Raw genomic sequence first — 22,422 nt, 5'->3', positions numbered from 1 at the left:
TCCACTTTGCTATATGTCATATATATATCATAAATTATAAACAAATTAATTTTAAAAAATCATCACAAAAGAAATGTTTTTCTTATGGCACACACCTTCAGACCCTCTATCCATGACCTGTGTACAGTAGATACACAAAGCATGAAGATGATAAAAAAATTCATATCTATCATGGCTCCACTAACATCCACAAATTGACAATATTTCACTGGGACAAAGAACTGAATCATATCTATTCATTAGAGAATACTGTTACCACATGCAATACAGCCTTTATACTAAACTCTACTCTTTTGGAATCAAACTAAACAAACTACTGATAAAGGCAGAAATTGTATAAATATTGGGATCGATTTAAGCTTGTCCTTTAAAACATACACAGTCTAAATTGGAGGAGGTTTTCTTTTTATTTATTAAAACGTTACTCTTGTATTTATGAAGTAATAAGTTATTATTTTCATTTGTATCATGTGATTTGTGTTATGACCAGAACCAGTTAATTGTTACCATGGAATTGTTATCAGAGACAGAAATGAGACAGAAACTCTGGTGAGTTTTTTTATTCTACTTGAACTATTATCATATGGTATCTTCTGCTTCATGAGGTGATTCCTGTTTCTTTTATGAATCATGCTCTTCTTTCTGCTATTTGGTCCTGGTAGTAAGCAGGTGGATTGTGATGCCCCCCCCCCTCCACAATGCAGGACCCGCCTCCTGGCTGTGGGCTGTTCTCCATTTCGTAGCGGACCTTCAGTCACCGGACGAGCCGTGCATGCAGGCGGACTCACAGTCTTTCTCTCTGCCTGGTAAAGTGCTTGATTCCTCGCTGTGAGTTATGAGTGTCGCGGTGGTGGATGGCTGCTTTCTGTCCGCCCTACAGCCCAACTCTTCCTGCACTGCTTATTTGATCCCCTCGGATGACCTGTCTCCAGACCCTGTGGCTAAGGCCAGGAGGGTCCGGGAGCAGGTTCGGATGCGGTTGGCCGAGAAGAAATCCTCCTCCTTAACCAGACTGGACGACTCACAGCTGGGAGCAACAGGTGAGCCTCATCTCAGCCTCTCCACGGGCTCCAGGTGGCGCTGTGAAGACCTGACATTTACTTTTCTTCTCATTTTACACTGCAATTCATTTGAGTATTTTTTATTACGAAGTAAGAATTGTGATTCATTGAAAGAAAGTAAACATATCATACTTATAAAGCCAAAGTCAAGTCAGTTCTATTTAGTCTAGATAACCTAAAATCATGAGTTTGCTTCAGAGGACTTTGCAGTGTGTGGAGCATAGGGTGGATTAGGGTAATGTGGGACACTTTTTGCAATTCTGACTTGTTCACCATATTTAAATATGAATCCAATACATTATATCAACACCTAATATCATTATGAAAACCCTGAGATGTTTCCTTGTTTAATCAGAGGACCGTTTGGCATATATATTAATGTTCCTTGTGTCAAATCGTTTCAGAATCAGTAGATGTTGTAATCTGGGACACTATGTTTTAGGCTTAGAAATACTTTAGCCGTATCTGACAAAACTTTCTGATTTTGAACTTTTATACCTGTGTGTTGTTTTTTTTCTCATCAGAAAGGTTAAAAAAAACTAGTAGCCTGTATGTTTGTATGAAAAAGTGATAAATGCACTGGAGTCTGTTTGTCCCACATTAGTCAGTGTCCCACATTACCCTAATCCACCCTATGTAGACCTCCTGATTCAGATAAAGAAAGTTAACCTAAAATAACATAGTACAGCCCAGCCTACACTATAGCGTATAGACTAATTAATGAATAAATCAATATATATTCTATATTCTAAAACAATCTAATGAGGTCAGCCAGAGGTCTGTTTTGTGTGTCAGTCATGTGTAAGTGTGTGCACAAGTTGCTGTGACACTAATAGAGATACATGTTCCAGTTGATAAACTAAACAGGTTCAAGGACCAACTGCTGCTGTGACACTGTTAAATGAATGTTACGCAATAACATTGGAAGGGTCAATACAAAAAAAGACGTACTGATTAGACACGAATAGGCAGAGTTAACTGTGCATAGAGCTGGTTAAATAATAATCATGTTCACACCGGGTTGTGGAGTGTAGTGGAAATCGGAAAGTGTGTCAGTTTTTTCACGAGTGGGTTGTGGTTTTGTTTGTCTTTTGGACTATTCCATTGATCTACTGATTGTTAATGTAACTTTTTCTCATTTACAAGAAACCACCCTTAGGGCTGCAATTAATGATTATTGTCATCATTGATTAATCTGTCAATTGTTTTCTCAATTAATTGATTAGTTGTTTGGTCTTAAATGATAGAAGATGGTGAAAATGTCCACACTGTTTCCCAGAGCATGAAGTAAGTTGTCTCGTGAAGCAGCTGGATTCATAAGATCATGTGAGAATCCATTTTGTCAGAAAAGTTATGTGTTTGTGGACCAATCAGCATCATTCATCCAATCACCTGCCAAGTGTTTTTTTTTTTAAAGTGCCTGCCTTCTTCCAAACAGATGGTTCTGTGTAACAGACCATCTGGTGCGTCAGGACTATCAAAGAGGACTAAAGAAAACACAAAATATTTTGAGAAGCTGGAATCAATGAATTTGGACTTTTTTTTCCCGGAAAATGACTCAATTGAACAAATGGATTATCAAAATACTTGGCAATTGATTCAATAGTTGGAAACTATTAAGTGTTTTCAGGTCATTGCAACTATGTTTGAGTATTCAATCAGTTTCAGTGGTGGAATATAGGGTTAAATCTGCATTCATTGACATTTCTGGCCACTTGGGGACATAGGGTTAGGGTTAGGTGTTTCACTATGTTCACAAGCTAGTCATCTGCTTTGTCTGTCTGGTGTTTGGTGCTGGACAGTAGTGTGTGATGGGTTTATCAGGACTTTGTCACTGAAAATAGTTTCCTGTTGAGTGTGACTAAAAGGGTTGTTGTCATTGACTCATTTTTCTATCAGTCAATCTATCACTTACAAAATGAATTGTTAAGCACTAGTCCAGAATTAACGGATGGAGGTTTGGTGAACCAGCTTTATGCAATTTCTATTTCACATGACATCACCAGTGTTCCTGCATTGTCCCAGTACCTGATGGGATGTCACTATGCTTACCTGACACCTGAGTTCAATATAACCTTATACATGATAACATTGTTTAATATCCTGTAGATCTGGCTGTAATTCATACTGATCTCCTTACACTATAATGTGTGTGTGGCATGTTGATACATAGTGTAGATAGTGTTATTTATACAATGGGGTATTTTTAATCATAATGTCTTACATTCTTACATGTATGTTTTGGGGTCGTGGTTTGTTACAGCATGACTAAAAAAACCTGCACATTCGGCGAATACTCTCGGACTCACCGTGCACAATGAATTGAGCTTTGACAAACACCCCCACTGACATCCACAAACGCTGCCAGCAAAGATTCTTTGCCACCCGCAAAGTCAAAGCACTTTATGTTGCCCCCCCCCCCCCCCCCCCCCCCCACCTTCTGTTGTTGCTCTACAAAAGTGTAATTTAACCTATTCTCTTCTACTGTCCCGCCCCGTTTCTTCACCGTGTTAACTGCCTCCAATAGGAACAAACTCACACACACACACACTTCTTAAAATGCCACAAAATGATTGGCCTCCCCCACCCCAACCTCTCAGACCTCAGCAGCAAAGCCATTATACTCAGAACACGCACCATAGCACATGACCCCAGGCACCCCTCTACCCATTCCTCACACTGCTTCCATCCGGTCCCAAATACAGCTGGCCTGGAAACATGCAGGCGTTTTGTCCTCTCTGCCATAGCATCACTAAACAAAATACCCTGCTATCTATCTATATTGTAAACTTAAAAAAAAAAAAAAAAAAAAAAAGTTGTTATCTTTAAAGGGGCAGTCCACTCTTGAAGTTCATAAAGTTCAGTTTACTCATCGTGAGAGGTATTTCTCAGTCTGTGAAAACGGCTGTATAATGTTTTATATGTGGCTGTGGAGGAGGTTTCTAAAATTTGAAGAAATAACCCTGGTGATGTCATAAGGGGTTATCTCAGCTTGGACCCACCTGAGATGTAACATGTTTGACTGAAAGCCTGGGTTACAACCTGAAGTAGAGCAGCTTGTAGTGAGGGTAGACCTAGTTGAAGAGAATCTTTAGGGTGTCACAATTTTCATACTGGCCACCATCAGCCCAAAAACTGCTTATTGCTGATATATTCACACTGGTGTGCAACTCAGAAGTCAGACATTTCTCTATTCTCTGTTTAGTAGCAGCTGAGAGATTGTCATGAAAAATGAGAATAGCCAGTTCACCATAAAGGTCAGTCCACCTTAAGTGAGACTGCTCAGGTTAGGCCAGGGATGTCCATACTCTTCCATAAAGGGTCATGTGTCTGCACGTCTTCATTCCAACCAAGCAGGAGAACAGACAGTTCAGACAGTTCATTGGTCAAATTGTGTGCTCTTGATTGGTTGGAACAAAAACCTGCAGGCATGCAGCTCTTTATGGAATAGTTTGGACATGCCTGGGTTAAGCTAACCCATTGTCGCTGACTTCAGGGCTAACCCACGCCACGCTTTTAGAAGGTGGAAAGCAAGACACAGGAACTTGGCTTGGGTTTTGAGGAGTTGTAGCATTTATTCACTGACAAATAACCTAAACTGTTCACAGCTATACTGCTAGTGTCATGCTGTCTGTTCCGATCTCCAGCCGCACTATGCACTGAGCTATCACTTATAAAAGCTACACCACTCGTATAACACTATAGTAAGTAAAAAATCACTCAAAAATCTGCCAAAAAACAAGTCTCAGCCAATCGCCAACTGTCAATATATTCGTCCAATCACCCAAGCCTATATGGCACACTGAACTAAATAAAGTTGCACACCGAACTCTAATCTTATATCAGACAGATCAGAAAAAAATACACATAATTTTACACTGATATCAGTCCTACAGGCAGTTCTTTCAAAGCCTCAACACAAAACAATAAACAGATGTGAAACCAGGTTACTATGCAACCAAGATGGGAAATATGTAACACAAAATACATGCAGGAAATGGATTATGTGGAATTTTGAAACAGGATGACTTTTTTTCTGCTCTTACAGTCATTTGAATCCCTCAGCAGTCAAATAGAAACTGCCACGCATCATTTCAGTGACGCAGTAAAGGAGCTTTAGCATCCCTGTGTTAAAGCATGCAGATGGGTGTGTACTTGTTATTGTGATCCAGTTCTATCAAAGCCTGCTCAGAGGATTGATGTCAGAGGACTGTAATGGCCAGACCATGAAGTCATTTCTCCTGAATTTCAGCTTTATAAAAAACATTTCATTCACTATTTATTTAAACAGTAGATGACAGACGCATTAAAGTAACAAAACATAAAAAAAAAAGATGAATATGAAAATACAGGTGAATGAGAACAGAAAAGTTGTTTGTCTTGTATTGTTCTCCACTAATACACAGATTCCTATTAGTGCATTATGGGAAACTGTAAGGGTGTTATTTCCTGGTCATTTCCTGTTTTTTCTCTCACTATGGAAACTTTAAATCATGACATCACGGGATCCAGTTGGTATGTTTGAGAGTTGTAAATGCTCTTGGGTCGAACAATAGCTGCTTTTCATTTAATTAAGAAGTAGGAACCAAAAGTGATTATTAAGCATACAGATCCAAGACCACCTCAGGGGTTTTGTCTTGACATGTGCAAGTTTACAGTATTAGCCGCTCAGACCGGGAAGTCCCACATCTGTTTCATCACCGGCCGGTTACTGACCTTGCATCAGTCATTCCAGAAGGAAAGTACAGGAGAGGAAGGAGAAGTCCCTCCTCCTTTACTACTGCTACCCCCTCCTCCTGTCTGATAAGAGAGCAGGGCCTCTGTGTGGACGATGACGGGGGTCAGGATGTTGTTTGGGAGTTGCTCGTGTGAAACCCCTCTTCTAAGAGTATAATTACTGACTGCATATCTCAAAGTCAATACAGACCCTCCCTCATTAAACTGGATCATCTATTTTTGTCAGATAACAGTGAAATTTCAATTAAGCGTATATTATCAACATTTTTTGGCACTAGACACACATAGATTTACACCATTGATTTCCATGTTCTCTGTACAGTATTAAGGTCAGTTAGTGGACTTTGAAACTGAGCATCAACTTTGCATTCTTTTTTGTCAATGTTGTAGTCTCATTGTTTGGTAAGTCACTCTAATGGCAGAGGTATGTGAAAGGTGTGCACTGCATTGCATTTCTTCACAACCATAATGTAGTTTTAATGGAAATGAATGCAAATTTGACCCTACGATTGCCTGCTGGTTAAGAGCCACATTATCATGTTGTACCTATCTATCTCCACTCATTTCTCTGTCATTTACTATCATCTCTCTGTTTTCACCAGAATGAAGGTGCTGTACGTAATTGCTCCATAAAATATTTGAAAAGATATGAATACATGATCAATGTATCAATAAAAGCATAGAACAGTTAGACAACCCATTTCACTTTTTAACCTCAAAATGATGATTACCAAAGCACAACAGAGATTTCGCAAACCCAAACCAGTTAGATTGTTTTTTATTTCTTTATCCTCGTCAAACCTGAGGACCCGATGAGACCATTCTTTGCTATGTAAAGAAACAATAGCATTAGGATTTTAATTCTTTACTCAAAATGGAAACTTCTCAAATACTGCGCTAAATCTGATCCAAAATACACGATTGGACAACACAAACAACCCAACCCATAGAACAACAAGGGTGATGGAACAATCTGACGTCATCATGAAGAGAAAGTAGCTGTAACATTGTGAATGCAACTTTTGATTGTCAGGAAGCATTTTATATACATTCACATCATATTTTGGAACTTTGACCGTGTTTAACATAGATATCCAACATTATAACAGTGTCAAAATGACAGAAAATCACAAAAAGCATATTAGGTCCCCTTTAAAAAACATAGCAATGTATGGTTTGCAAGATGAAGCTAAGTTTATAAGATGCTTTATCTTCCATTTGGAGTTGAATGAGTCACAGAGGTTTGACAGAAACTGATAAAGTTCACCCACTGTGGCCTGAAATCAACATCATCCAGATGCAATCCAGCCACAGGCAAAATGCAAGCAGAGGAAACAGATGGAGGGGGGGGGGGGGGGGGGGGGGGGGGGGGGCTGAGCAAAATAATGCAGACTTGGATGGAAACAGGAGTTACAGGAGATGCGTAACAGCCATTATCATGCCAAGTGTGTTTGAATGGGGAGTTTGACTCCAGACTTTTAAGCCTGTTGAAAGAAAAATGTAATGTAGGTGATGTCTGGTTCAACACCCCATTAACCTGACTGACCACTAAGAGTGTGGAACATTCCTTTCCAATCTCCTCTTCACTGGATGTTATCACGGTCTATTTTAAACAGGCCTGTACGTGGTCAGCGAGGTTAGGCCTGCTCTCATACTTCATCTCTGATATTTGCCACTGAGCTATAACACTTCACGGCTAGATGTCTCATGCTGTACCTAATACATGAGTTATGTTCAGGTTTTTTTTCTTCTTTTCAAACATCGCACTAAATTGTATGTACCATATTCACTTCCAGCCTTTCAGATTTGTAGGTTGTATGAGACTAAAAATAAAATAAACTATATATCCAGCTAGAAACTCGAGCCTTGTCGTTTAACCATGTAGTCTAACTAACTAACTAACTCTCCAAATGATAGTCAAAAAATTTGGGTGAGTTTTTATTTCATCCCCTGAAGAAATACTGCAAAGTTGTTAAGACTGGGAAAACATTTAAACCATTACATCCACAACTGTCATTGTTAGACTTATAGTTAAGCAAGATAAGAAGAATAGATTGTGAGTAAGGAATCTAAAGCTGCCTCTAATCATTTCTGTAACTTTCTAAAACCAACAATCCAAGATTCACACTAGTGGTGAGGCCTTTGGATGCTGAGATTTGTTGGTATGTTAACCAGTGCTGACGATGTACGGACTGAGCCTGATTTTAGAAGATAGGAACTCTATTTAGAATTAGGATGAATTGTCTTTGACATTCAGTTTGAGGTCTGAATGATCAACAGCGATTGGTTGGACTTCTGACAGGTCATAAATTTGGGTTGGCTGTGTGCAGTTTGAGGAGTTCTATGGTCCGATTTCTCACGACTGGTTTCACGAGATGAGGTTCAAACTGCAGAGAGTCATCTTATCCCAATCACATTCTGTTCATTGTAAAATCTCATAAAGTAATGCTGCCTTTCTCTCTCTCTTTCTCTCTTTTCTCTCACAAGATACCTCGTTGTCTAGTAGACAGAAAGTTGCCCTGAAGGTTTCTTAGCACATTCATGCTCTCTGCTGTGTATTTGTCTTTATCACTGTAGTGTTTGTTTTGGCCTATAATTTAGTATTGTAAAAAAACAAAAAAAACAGAGGGCTTTAAGACTCTGGGCACTGGGAGTAGAGTTTGGAGGTAGGATAACGGGGTGTTGCTGGATATTATTGGATACAGCTGGAGCTTCCGTAGAAGATGGATTTATGGAAAAGATGGAGAGTATTGCAAAAAACACAGTGTTGAGAAAGGCTTGGCTATCTACTACTACATTTGTGGCTTATGGTGAAAGAGTGGAGCTGCACTTTCAGTCTCATTTTGGAGGATTGACTTAATTATAGTTATAAACCTTTGAGAGTAGAGCTGATTAAAAACATACTCAAACTTCAGATAGCAGCATTCCCGTACTCTGAATATCTCATGGAATGTGAGTGTGATTTTTCTCAGCAGCAACATTGCATTAACCTACTTCTATTTGTCTGTATGTCTTAGTTGTTTGTCTCTCCCCTTACAACACGATACACGTGGACATGTGATGCACATGCCTTCAGTGAAGAGCTACAGTCATATCTAGGGTAGAATAGAAACTATTTCACAGACCCTGACATCAAGGTGTGGATATTTGCAAGGCCATGGGATCAAGAAAGGAGAGTTGCAAAATATCCACCACTGGTACTCCCACTCTCCCTTATCATCACCAAGACAGATAAATAGCTAGTTCATGAACATGCACAGTAAATAGTCTACTGCTGTCTATCAACATTGGTTAATGTTCAGAGAACATACCCCACCACTACAATAGTGTGGGTAATTTAATTAGACAAAAAGAGGAGCTCTGCTACTGGTACTACCACTGTTTGGTGCCAGCAGCAGCTTTTTTCATCTCTGCCTTATCTTTTGACTTTAATAGCTGTTGGACTTCCCCGGCTGTTTGTCATTCTGACTGCTGGTACCAGTGATTAATTGGTTAGGTTAGCCTGCGCTGAAGATAAACAAAAGGTAACTAAGGCAGGCAGGAAGATGTGCATGGCTAACTCTGTTTCTGCAACCTAACACCAACCTAAACTTTAAGAGTTGCTGTCCAGTGTAAATTCACATTTGAAAGTGAACTATAGCCTACGAATACCCTTGATGTTCCTCAATATAGGAGTGGGACTCCTGGATGGCTTAACAATGGGTTATTTTACAGCAACAAAGTACCATGAGTCTAGAGTGAGTCATTTGTATGGTATAGAAACCAACCAGCAGTGCAAATCAGAACTATACTATAGCAAATTAGGAAGACTTGGGGTCGAGAACAAAATATTGCACCATAGCTGCAGACTGTTCAGAATTGTGTGAACTCATTGAAACTGCTGGTGATCAGCTGATTTTCTGATCAGGCTGAAATATACTGTAATTATCCTTTTAACTCTAACAGCACACAATTGTCGTAATGTCAAAAAATCTGTTAAATGCTATTTTACACTATGTTTAATGTAACGGTTCCGTTTTTGATCATTTACAGGGTTAGGGTTAGGTAGGATAAGTAAATCTGTGTTTGCGATTGTAAAAAACACAAACAAAAGAGTGATGTATGAGACATCTTATAGTTTCCTTTCATAAGCAGTGATTAAGGCAAACCGGCAGTTTGGCTGCTACAACAAAATCACCATACCTGTTCCTGTCCTGACTTGACTGGAATTTTAGATAAGCTTTATTGCTTTTTTGTTGAAAAGCAGAACCCTGTGTCCTGAGGCAGAGCAATTGGTCAATTAATTGATTAATCAATAGACAGAATTTTAATCTGCAACTATTTGGATAACGGATTAATTGCTTATGTCATTTTTTAAGCAAAAATTCCAAAGAATTGCTGGTTCCAGATGTGTTGTAATTGACAGTAAACGGCATAGGTTTGTATTTTGGACTGATGGTTTGGCAAAAGTGTTCACAATTTCATAGTCAAAAAGATTTGTTAATTAATCTATAAATTAAGGTAGATTAAGAAACAGTATAGACTGAATTTAAACCATGTATTAATCCCACTGTTGAATGAGATGAACACATGGTTTGAAAACAGTGCAGCATTCCTTTAAATATTGCATCATTGAAGCTGATAGATTGCAGATTGTGAGCTAAAAGGCTGGATGAGTGTAGATAGATAGAGGCTATGTATGTAATGGCTTTAGGAGTCTCTGTGGTTGTGTAGCTATGTATAGAAAGACCATATATTACTGATTATATGCTGTTGGGGCTCTGTCCACTATGGATTGTGGTGGTCTTGTATGAGCATACCTTCCCTGACATCTGACCTGGTGATGCTTACATTCAGGCATGCAGCCCAGCTCCCCTCCCGACAGCGTCTCCTCCCTCCTTCCTTCCGTCCTGCTGGAGTGGACGATGTGTGTTGTTTTCTTCAAGTCATTAAGTTCAGGCAAAGCGCCCCTTCCTCTCTCTGTTCAGCTCACTTCAAGTTTCTTAGGGTAGTCCGTCAGTACATAAAATGTTCATGCATGTGGTTACAGTGTGTATTAAATTCCTTCAATAAATGTCTCGATGTCTATGTACAATATTTCCATCTGTGAGGTTAAGTGAATCCATCTGCTATCCGCCCAACCCCCATTACACAAAGACCTTTAAATGTGTAGACTGTCCTGTTTACATGATAGTAATCTTTCATACTGCACGCTGATATTTCACAACAAATACAGCTATTTTTTACTATCCATTGTGTGGTAATTTGATTCAGTTCCAACACTGAACTGATCCCCCACTTTGGTTCAGACAGAAATATCTCAAAAACTATTAGATGGACAGACATAGAATTTTGTAGAGACATTCATGATCCCCCAAGGATGACCTGGACTTTGAACTGTAATAGATGAATTGCTGGAAACCTTTGTACAGACATTCACGGTTCCCCCGATGATGTGTTTTATGACTGTGGTAGATTCCCTGCCTTTTCCTTTAATGCTACTAGTACATTGAATTTGACAACTGCAATGGACTACCATGAAATTGGGTACACATGTTAAATAAGTCACAAAACTAATATGGTGAACTTGTAAACATTGGCATATTAGCATTGTAAAGATGCGCAATAGCATCCCAATGTTAGCTTTTAGCTCAAAGTGTTGTACGCTTAAGTACAGCTGCACAGTGCCACTAGTGTACTACCTCCGACAAAAATGGAAAGGCTTTCCGTGGATACAATTCAGCACACTCTGAACAATGGTTGAGAATGATGTTAAATAAACACTGATTATGGTTAGCACACACCCATCTCAATCTTAAGAGTTCTTTAAAAAGTCTGCCATACAAGCCGCATATATTTTACCACTAAAGGCAGAATCTCCAATAAATGATATACTGTATAATCTGCACTCCATTGCTTTTGTATTCTTTTTTTTCTTTAGACTAAAGCTTGGCTGTCAAATTGTTGATAGCAGTTACAATTTGCACAGTGTCATCACTGCTAGATGTTAGGATAATCTCAATCCATCAATTAAACATTTTCCAAACAACTCAGACTATCCCTGAATCACGCTTTGTTGCAGAATGTGTTGTATTTGTGTATCGTAAGACCCTCAACAACATTAAAATGCTTTATACAGGTGAATGATATCATACTGCAGATGATTATCTCCTGCTCAAATGCAATTAACTGCATTATTTATTGTTGCACTAAGCTAGGTTTCACAGCAGATTTTCATGAGGAGTGTTGTCCTTATCTGTCCCTGATTGTTGCTTGTCTCTTTCATCACACTAACATTTTATCTTTCTTCTCTTTGTCCAGAGTACAGTTTCCCTGCAGGAAAGAGCTACACTCACAGCCATGGCTTCAGTTCCAGATCCATGATACACACACCCAGCCGCATCATAGCGGTGAGCACAACAATTCTGCATTATATTATAATAAATGCTGATATATTTCAAGAAACAGCCTGTCACTGCACTGAGATTCTGTAGGTCCAGAATATGTTTAGTGAAGCCTAGCCCTAGCCTATAAGTCATCTGGTTCATAGATTGTAAGACCACCCATACAGTAGGCATGAGTCTGGACTGCATTATTATAAATTCATGAAATTACAAATCAATTACATCATTGAGTGTTATAAGATAATTCTGTTTTATTATACAATGTAATGTATTTTTTTGGTAGTTTTGGTCATCATTTGGGTCTGTAAAAATGACACTGATAATAGTTCATTGTTGAGATCAGGATCATCCTATCAAGAGGCCCTATAGTGGTTTCTTTCATTCAGGTAACTATTAATGGCTGGCCTGGCAATGCTGCTGCAACTATGTCCCCCAGCTGTGTTATCTAACTTGTATCAAATGTATTTCAAAGAAGCACATCTAAATGCTCTTTCAGAACCCTCAAAGTGCCAGGAATGAAATTCTGGTGAAGAAATAATGAGTCCTTCATTGAGCTGGTCAGCAAACCTCAATATCGTATTTTTTATTCCAGACCAAAATGTGTTTGTGGCACTAAATGATTATGGAAAGCTTTAGAGAAAATAGGCCACATATGTTTGTATTCACCAAAATAAGGTATCTTACAGGCACCAATACTGATAGCCATCTTAGGTCAATGTATTTGTTCTTGGCCTAAAAGAGTCTAAACATACATAATGAGATTCATGCGTTATTGTCCTCTGTAGAAGACAAGAAGACTCTGTCTGTACACAAGTAACAAGTTACAAAACAGGGTATAAACAGACGTGAACATCACATAACTACAAGTCGGTTACACTGTACACAAACTATTTTAAATAGGATAGCTGAAGGCACAAAACTATTCCCAAAGTGTGTTTTTTGGGTGAGTGGTTGTCTTTATCAGCAGCCAGAGGAGAGAAGGGCGAAGCATGTGGGTGAGGCTGTGGCAGGGATCATGTGCTATGGTCAGGTCTGCGAGTGGTTGCAGTGTCAATGAGGGCTGGCAAGTTGGGGATTATTTTAGAAGATATGATAGTGACTTTGAGGGGCTTGATTCTGTTGGTGTGGATGACCATGGTGAAATAGCAGGACGTGCAGTAGAGGGGGATAGGTTCAATAATGCCTTGGTACAGAAAAAGCAGGAGGTGTGGTTTGACCGAGAGAGTCCTACGTTTGCAGATAGCATACAGTCTTTGTTGGCGCCATTTATGGATGTCCGTGATGTGGTGATCAAAGTCAGTTTATTGTCCAGGATGGTCCTTAAAGTTCTCCACTATCTCCACTGGCTAGCCGCTGATAGAAGTTTGGTTGTAAGGGGTAGTGAGTCTATTGTGGGTGTTAAAGATGAGCTCTTTCATCTTGGTGACATTGATTTGGATGTAACTGCGTACCAATGGGTAAAGTGAACAACAGATTGTTGGTAGGTGTGACAGACTATCTGTCTGTGAGGAGGAGGGGCTGGTTTAGAGTGTGTATAGGAAGAATCTCAGAACACTGCCTTGAGAGGGTTCAGTGGTGACGGTGATGATGGGGGATGTAGTGGTACTCTGACTGCTGAGGGTCTGTCACTGAGGACACTGTGAATCCAACGGATAAGGAGAGGTGGAATATGGAGATTTAGGAGTCTGCTGATCATCAGATGCTATTGAATGGTGTTAAAGGTGGAGTTAAAATCTATAAAGAGTACCCTAGTATAGTGGCTGGGGAGTCCAGGTGTTGGAGGGGCCTCTTTTAGACCCGCTGAGTCCCACCTTCTGAAAGGCTGGCCTGGTATTCATGCTGCTAAGTCCTCTTCTAATTTGTCCTTATATGTGACTTTTGCTTTCTGGATTTCATGTCTCACAGAGAGGTTAACGGCTTTGAGGGAAAACAGTCCGTGTTTTATTTGAGGGATCATCCATTGTCTGGAGTTAGGGCATTTTTTAAACTTTGGCTTTAAGTTTTGGCTGGGATGGTAGTCGCTTTACAAAGCATGATGACCTCAACCCTCACATTCAAATTGCTTTAAAATACAGTCCAGTTGGTGCATTGCAAGGGATCCCTGTAGCTGTGCAGTTGCATCCTCCACTGGTAGATGCTGTAGGTGAGTGGTTTATGGCGTTTCAGTACTTGTGTGTATTGTGGAAGCAGAAGGACAATGTTATGGTGTGCTGAATCCAGCAGTGGTTTAAGAATTGTGTATATTCCCATAACACAAGTCAAAAACATTTTATTTCCTTGCAGAAGTATCAGAATTCTGTTTAAATGATGAGAACACATGGTCCAGCCTGTAACTGATAAAAAATTCCCTGTAATGAATACTGGAGCATCTGGGTATTTTCCTAGCATAGCATTGGCACTCTTGGCACAGTTTTGGTATTAACACCAGGCAGGATGTACGCACAGCTGATGACCATAGTGGGAAATTCCCACCATGGGCAGGAGTTTGACTGATGAACATGAATTCATTTCACGCTGCTTAAACAGCCACCTCACTGCTAGTGTTTCTTGCCCTGTCAGACATTGTTGTGGTGATGTTACCATGTCTCCAACTGGGATCTTGGGTGAGTGCAGGGTTTGAACATGAAATTTAATTCTTGATTTTGCATAACATGGTGATCAAAATGACACAGATAATGACCATGTTGAAATACACTAAATATATGAAACATTATTTTACAATTTCTAAAACTTTTGGACAGTGTTTGTCTCTGAACATTTCTTAACTGTAGACTTGTCTGCAGTGTGGGTGCTGGATACATGCGCACGCGCGCACACACACACACACACACACACACACACACACACACACACACACACACACACACACACACACACACTTGAAAGCAATGAGCCAGTATCTTGCATGAACATTGTTTCCTCCTGTTACTCCTGGTCTAATTGTCTATGAGAAGGAAAATGGAAGTCCTGCCGTGCTGACCGCATTCAGAACAATGACCAGACAAAAGATAAATATAAACAGGACATTTGTCTGTTTTTTTTTTTTAGTAAGCAATCCAATAGTGAGACGACCACAGTGAGCTTCCTGTAGCTTCCAGCAGTTTTTAATGAAGGAGGTGTTGAATATGGAAAAATGGATGAATTTCTCCAGCCTCAGCTATTGTTTCTTCTGTAAGCTGTGCCAATGTTTCTGCTTGCTTGTACTGTAAGATAAACCCTCAGTATTAAGGGAGTTATGTTGAAAATGTGCCTTTTCATACAAGAACTTTAGAAAAGTGTATTTATCTCTGCTTGCTGGGCTGTTTATCCATGACATTAAAAGGTGGTAGATGTGTGGTAGACGCACACATCCAGAACAAAAAACTAAAGAACCAAAAGTACAAAAGGACGAAGAAACTAGCTGCTCTTCTTCAGACCCAGAAGAAGAAGCAATTTGCCTGCAATGTCACTCACCTGGTTATCCCATAAAACCAGTATTTGCAAGCAGATTTTAATGTGTGTGGACTTTCTTCTTTCTTTTGAGCTGTTTAGCCAGCCATGTGTCTGCTAACCATTGATTTATCTCCACACTTCCTGCAGGTACCCACAGTGCCCCTGCGCTCCTCTGGCTACTCCTCTCGCTCTGCTGTGGAAAACACTTCCAAGCTGAACCATTCAGGAGCCAGCATGGTCCATAGCAGCTACCAGGCCACCCAATCACAGAGCAGAAGCAGACGATCGAAGTCGCTGTGCCAGGCAGACCAGGAGGCACTTCCTCTGACTGTGTTGGCTCCCCCAGAGAACACCTTCTACCCAGAGCCTTCCCCCGGTGCCCTAAGGCGCAGCCTCAGTGGAACACTGGCCCAGGGAAGAGGGTACTGGCAGGAAGAGGAGATACCAAACCAGTATACCTACAAAGGCCCCTCTCACCGTACCATCAGCCGCATCACCAACCGCCAGCAGCACTACCAGCAGCACAACTCTGGTTATGGCCAGGACTGCATGGTGGGGCCTGGCAGGGGGGTCCCCATGGCAGGGGATGGCTGGGGGACACAGTGGAAGCAGCATGTGTCCAGGGCCAGCCATGGTTTGGGGACAGGGCAGTACCAAGCCTCCCTGCACCGGGCAGCCTCACTGCGCAGTGTGAGGAGTGTTGGGAAAGGAGCGGATGTTTTGGATGGAGCATCGATACATAGCAACGACCCACTGGGAGGGTGAGACATAATTCACCAGTTAACCCTAACCCTAACCCTCCACTGAACTGAATCAGGCTTTTTTTATAACCACCAAATGTATGAATTTCTTAGAAAGGGTATGCTGCTGCCTGAGAATGTGAGTAGATCTCTTAAAAGTGTAAAGCACAGCTGTGAGAGTCTACTACAGAGACAGCACAAGCTCAAATCTGTAGTGGTGTGAAGATGGATTTATAGTATGTCTGGGGTTAACTAGAGTAAAAACGGAATCCATGACCTAGATTTAGATTTTTAGTTGACCGGTTGACAAACACTTGATGTGTGTTCATTGTACATGATATGGTCCACTTGGGCTTTAATTATTTTCCCTAAACTAACTGTGTGTACATTATTTAATTCACTATGTGCAACATTAGGAAGGTTCATGACTCAATATGAGATCATTTCTTGCAGTCAGCATGCATGCATTCTTTCATTCATAGTGAGAGACCTAACCATATGAGCATGTGTTTCAAAGGCATTTTAAGCTGCCTGAGTCAGAATAGAGTAAACATCAACTTTCCCTGCTGGAAAAGAAAGAAAAAACTAAAAGTAAATATTTGAAAGCCAGTCTAGCTCCCACAGCTTCCATATGACCAGCTGGCAGCACGTTATTGGTATGACATGTTTTTGTGTGACAGGATGTTATACCTAGACAATAAACACCCAATGTGTGTGTGTGTGTGTGTGTGTGTGTGTGTGTGTGTGTGTGTGTGTGTGTGTGTGTGTGTGTGTGTGTGTGTGTGTGTGTGTGTGTGTGTGTGTGTAGGATGCATGGTCTGGATATGCCTACAGCTGTCAGGTATCTGTCTGAGTCGGACACTGCCTTACAAGTTCTGGGAGCTGCATATATACAACACCAGTGTTACCATAGCAATGATGCTAAAAAACAGGTAACTATTTTACATTCGGTTATCTGTAATTATATGTATTTATTCGTTTTATGTGGTTATATACTCCCCATCAGCACATCTTATATGTGTGTATTAAGAGCATGTTGTGTTTCTTGTTTCTGTATCACCTCAGGTTCGGGTTCTACACGGTGTTCCAGCTCTGGTTGAGCTTTTCTCCAGTGACAACCAGGAAGTGCAACGCTTTGCCACTGGCGCCACGCGGAACCTCATCTATGAAAACGTTGACAACAAGGTGGCTCTCATAGAAGCCGGTGGAGTGGCACGTCTCGTCAGCATCCTGAGCGTACCCGACGATGAGCTTCGAAAGAACATCACTGGTAATAATAGTCTAACTTACAATTCAACCACATAATGCAGGTGTTGTTTATGACAACTTACTGACACTGCTGTTGTGGCTGCAGGTGTACTGTGGAATCTGTCCTCCAGAGACAACCTGAAGGAGAAGCTGTCCAAAGAAGCTTTATCGGATCTGACAGAGAAAGTACTGATTCCTCTGAGCGGCAGCATCCCACTCAGCCCGTCTGAGAGAGACATCTTTAACAACACCACTGGCTGCCTCAGGTAACACAACAGAAGACCCCACTCCTCCCTCTACCGTGTGTCTTTTTCTGGTTTTGATATTATGTATGAGTTAGACAGTTTGAATTGTCACAAATGTTCTGGAAATTCTTTTGGGATACCACAGAAAGCAAAAGAAGAGTACAGCCTACAACAACCATGCAAGCAGCTGTGTTTGGCTTCACCTCAGGGCCATAGTCAGGATTTTACAAATACTGAGGTCACCAGTCCAAATTTCCCCAGCAAAACCCCAACCACCAAGGACATCCTTTTACTGTTCAACTAAACCCTACAGAGTATTTTGAGTATTTGTTTAAGTTTGTATCTTCTGTACACTATACCATTTATCCATGACCACTGTACCCTCACTGGTAGCTTTGACCCTGCTCTATATGGGCACAGCGGCATTGTGAATGTAGCTAGCGTCAGCATGACAACATGGTCACAATTACATGTCAATATGCTAACTTTTGCTAATTAGCACTAAACACAGAAGTAGAGATGAGGCTGATTGGAATGTTACTTCCTCTGCAGAGTAGGAAACAGAAGATAGAAGCTGGTTGTGAGCAATGTTTCCTACTGTCTATAACCTGTTATGCTGGGGTCCTCTAGATAATTTCACTTTACATTTTGCTACTGCTAAATATTGCTACTCTCCTTACCTTTGGTTAAAGAGCAATTTGTTCCACACACCGGCATCCAAGTTACTTGTAGGTTACACCTCGTAAAGCTTGTCGGAGCCTCTCAGAGGTTTCAGATCAGAGGTACAGTTACATGCAAGTCTAATAAGCTTCCAAAAAACTGCTTTCAAGCTAGTAATTTGACACTGAGTTGAAGGTGCTACTGAAGCGACCTAACAGAGCTTCAAGTGTGTGTTAAAATCGCTGAATGGCCAGAGATTCCTTTTGGTAGAAAATGGTAAATAACATGCGCCTAAGACAGTTTCATTACCTTCTGCATTAGACCTGACTGGGTTTGACTCTATCTGTATGTTTGTGTGTGTGTATTTGTGTGTAGGAACTTGAGCTCAGTGAATGAGAGGACGAGACAGAAGATGAGAGATATGCGAGGCCTGGTGGACTCCTTGGTTTTATACATTCAACAAGAAGACAGGGCAGATGACAAGGTAACTCGATTGAACATCTCTATCATCAATTTGCTACGCTACATCGGGCAAGAAACTGGCAGACCCATTAAAACCTAAACAGCTGTGAGCTCTGATACCAAAGCTGGAGGTAACAAGACAAAAAGGCTTGTAAGGAGCTACACTAGTGGATGAATCACTTGGTAATGTTAGTGTGTTAACCAGTTCAGTACTTGGTACATGAGCTCTAAGATGTGTCACTTAGTATGCATCCCATGGCGTGAATATTTGCTCCTCCAACAGCAGCACCACAGCGATGGCTGCTTAGCACCAGCACACAACAGCAGAAAATGTTCAGCACCACAGCTGTAAATGACACATCAGTGACAGAATGCCAGCCTTGCAAACCAGCCCGCATTCTTCTTCACTTGTCTGGCACATCGCAACAGGGGCTATTTTCGAAAAAGGAGCTCTGCCAACAGACGACAGACTCAAATGACTTTTTAGACATGTGGATAAACCTTTAACCAACTGGTAAATGATTGACAAATGTACCGCTTCTCTGCTAGATCAACATGAACCCCTCCTGCATCTGATTGGACGGACATGCCTCACTTTCCTTGGTTTTCAGACGGAAAATATATAGTGACTGTGGTGGAAATGTCCCACTTGATCTAAGCCATCCACCAAAATCAGGTTCTGAATAAATGGTAGATCTTACTGTTAACATTTTGTGGCATTAAATGTCAAAATGATTTAAGAGCAGCAAAAATATCGGAAGGGACAATTCAGCAACATCTTGGTATTGGTAGGGACAAGTCCTTACCATGACTATGATTTTAGACAACACTGCTCATAGTTGTCAGCAGCTCCGTCTTGGCAGATCTACTTTCAATATCTTCACCTTAATTCCTCCATCAATTCCCAGGATATGTTTACAAATTTTACAAAATTGAGTTATCAATGCCCCCGATGCTGTATCCAGTTCACTTCATACATTCATGGGTTGTGGACTATTCATCCGCATTCAGGCTGACATTAACCCTGTGTGAAAAAACACCGCCTGTCCATTCATTTGTAACATGAAATGTTTACCTCATGTTGCTTTTGTTGTATTTCAACTCTAAAAACTAAGAAATGTTGTTTGGATGCCTTTTCTTTACTACCCATCTTTGACCCAATTTTGATTTATCTTTGCATATTACTGTACATTTTCCATTAATTAACTATAAAAGTTTCAATTGCTCAATGTATGAGTTTATTTTTTGGGTCACTGGGAGTATTGAACCCTCTCAGTTAGCATCCTTCCCCTCCACTCATTGAGCAATAGTGACCTTTGAGATTAATTCAGGATTCCATTACAAGTGTGTATTGCATACTGCTTTGTGTTTTTTATAAGTATCAAAAATGTTGCCATAGTTTTAGTTTGAGTTTGACAAAGCAAAAGTGAAAGCAGGGAGATGTCTCTGCACCTCAGGAACTTGTTAAATATTAAAAGACAACTGGCATTCAGATCAGGTTTCATATTATCATTGAATGAGCTTACCAGCTTATTTTACCCTGTGTAAATGTAATGCTGTGTACATGTGTCAGCCTCCACTCAGGATAGTTATTTACTACCAATTTTAATAGAAACTCTCCACTTTCTCTCTCTACTTCTTCTCAAACCTCCATTCATATCTCTCTCTCTGTGTGTAGGGTGTGGAGAACTCACTGTGTGTGTTGAGGAATCTGTCCTACCAGTTGTACTCGGAGCTTCCTCCCTCAGTACGACACCGCCTGGAGGGCCCGACAAGAGACTCTGCATCCAGGGACAGCGAGGCTATCGGCTGCTTCACCTTGTATAACAAAAAAAACAGCGAGGTAAAATTTATCACAAATGTTGCAAATCCTTCATCCCAGTTGTGTATATCCAGCCAGATAATGAATTCCAGGATATTACGCCCCACAATGTTACTGTTTTGGTTAGGTCTCCCAGCACTCAGCAGCCTTGTGTCCAGCAGCAGCAGGAAGCTGCTTGCTGTGTAAAAGGTCTTATAAACCTCCTGCCTGAGGCAAAGAAAGTCAGCAAAGCATTCGATCACTGTTGTTTAGCTCGTTGCTGAGTGTATTATTGAAGGCAGCTCATGAAGAGGACAATGTTCAGAGAGATTTTACTAAGGAAATCAAGCAGAGCTGTAGCGAGTGGGCTCGGGATTTGTCTTTGGCCTGGGTTTCATCTGTCAGGCATCATATGTGCTGCCCTATCCCTTTAGTGGTCCCCACCCCATTTGCATTTTCAGGCAAAAGACATCTGTTTTAATTTACAGACCATTCTCCTAAACAGATACAAAAATCGATGACAATACAGTAAAAGGCTTTATCTTTGTAGTAAAACTGTAAATAAAAAGTAAATAAATAATAAAAAGTAGTAAAAAGTTCATTTGAAATAGTCGTTTGAAAGTTTTGTTAAAATATTTTTTATATAAAATATTGTTTATCATAGTACCAGCTCTTCATTCAAGGAAACTATAGGTGATTGTATGGTTAATGCATTATTATACACTATAATTCACGTGTCTGTTAAATTATTTATGCTGTATATTTTATTCTGTTTTTAGGAGGATGTATTGTATGTCTGAGTTTGGATGCTGAGCCACTTCTAAGATAATTTTCTGTCACAACAGACAAAGTTTCTGAATCTGAATCTGCATGCACTGACATAAAATCATCACTTAGAACACTTAGTTTTCTATTGTTAATTTACCCAGTGTTAGTTCGGTAGTGGCCTAAATGTCAAGGATGCAGGTTTGTAACTGGAGGGTCAACTCTAGAATGCTTGAGACCAGCATTATAGACACACTAGAGTCCATTGATGTGACTTATGTTGATATAAAATATTGAAAACAGGAAGACTCTTTCCTGATGATTTTATATCATTTGATTCTTTTGGAGTCCTACAGACAACAACACCATCCATCCCTCCATTTTCCATCATGCTCTCAGTTGCTGGCTCAATAACATACTCATTGTTTAGAAGTCAAGGGAGCAACCCATTTTGCGGGTGGGTAGCTGCCTGTGTTGTATACAGGCTGTGTGTATCATATAATGACCTGCTTTGGATAAATGATACTGCCACTCACTGCAACTCACACAGTCAGATTCACCACCCTTATTTTGAAATTTTAATGCACATGAGTCATTTTTACACAAGGGATTTATGCTTTCACACAAAATGTTTTATTTATCAAGCCTCAAAAAGTCAATCTTTAGGTCATACTGTTGATATAGAACAGGTCAGGCTTCTCTCAGGTGTCTCAGTCAGAGCTGATAGACTGATAATAAGTGGCCAAGCAGATAGAAACTCTAGAAGCGGCCTCAGGTCCACAGGGAGGATCTGTTTTCAATACAACACATAGAAACCAGCAGATCACATTACTCTTTTCAATAGCAGGCACTGGAGACTAATGGAGACCCACAGTTTCATGTATGTTC

At 40.4% G+C, this 22,422-nt stretch overlaps 1 protein-coding gene across 2 annotated transcripts in view; it reads left to right on the top strand.

Moving 5' to 3' along the window:
* Positions 1 to 762: 762 nt before the first annotated feature.
* The window catches only part of LOC133980689 (plakophilin-3-like), a 35,620-nt gene continuing 13,960 nt past the window's right edge, over positions 763 to 22,422 (top strand). For both annotated transcript variants that reach the window (XR_009925182.1, XM_062419465.1), the window contains exons 1-8: positions 763 to 1,040; positions 12,099 to 12,187; positions 15,761 to 16,374; positions 17,162 to 17,285; positions 17,419 to 17,623; positions 17,708 to 17,867; positions 18,882 to 18,990; positions 20,647 to 20,811. Coding sequence is in view for 1 of the 2 variants with exons in the window: in XM_062419465.1 (XP_062275449.1) it covers positions 836 to 1,040; positions 12,099 to 12,187; positions 15,761 to 16,374; positions 17,162 to 17,285; positions 17,419 to 17,623; positions 17,708 to 17,867; positions 18,882 to 18,990; positions 20,647 to 20,811 (1,671 nt within the window). In the remaining variant the exon portion in view is untranslated. The remainder of the gene's footprint in view (positions 1,041 to 12,098; positions 12,188 to 15,760; positions 16,375 to 17,161; positions 17,286 to 17,418; positions 17,624 to 17,707; positions 17,868 to 18,881; positions 18,991 to 20,646; positions 20,812 to 22,422) is intronic.

This window comes from Scomber scombrus, chromosome 1 (assembly GCF_963691925.1).
Source record: "Scomber scombrus chromosome 1, fScoSco1.1, whole genome shotgun sequence".
Classification (NCBI taxonomy): domain Eukaryota; kingdom Metazoa; phylum Chordata; class Actinopteri; order Scombriformes; family Scombridae; genus Scomber; species Scomber scombrus.
This window is presented reverse-complemented; position numbering and strand designations above follow the sequence as displayed.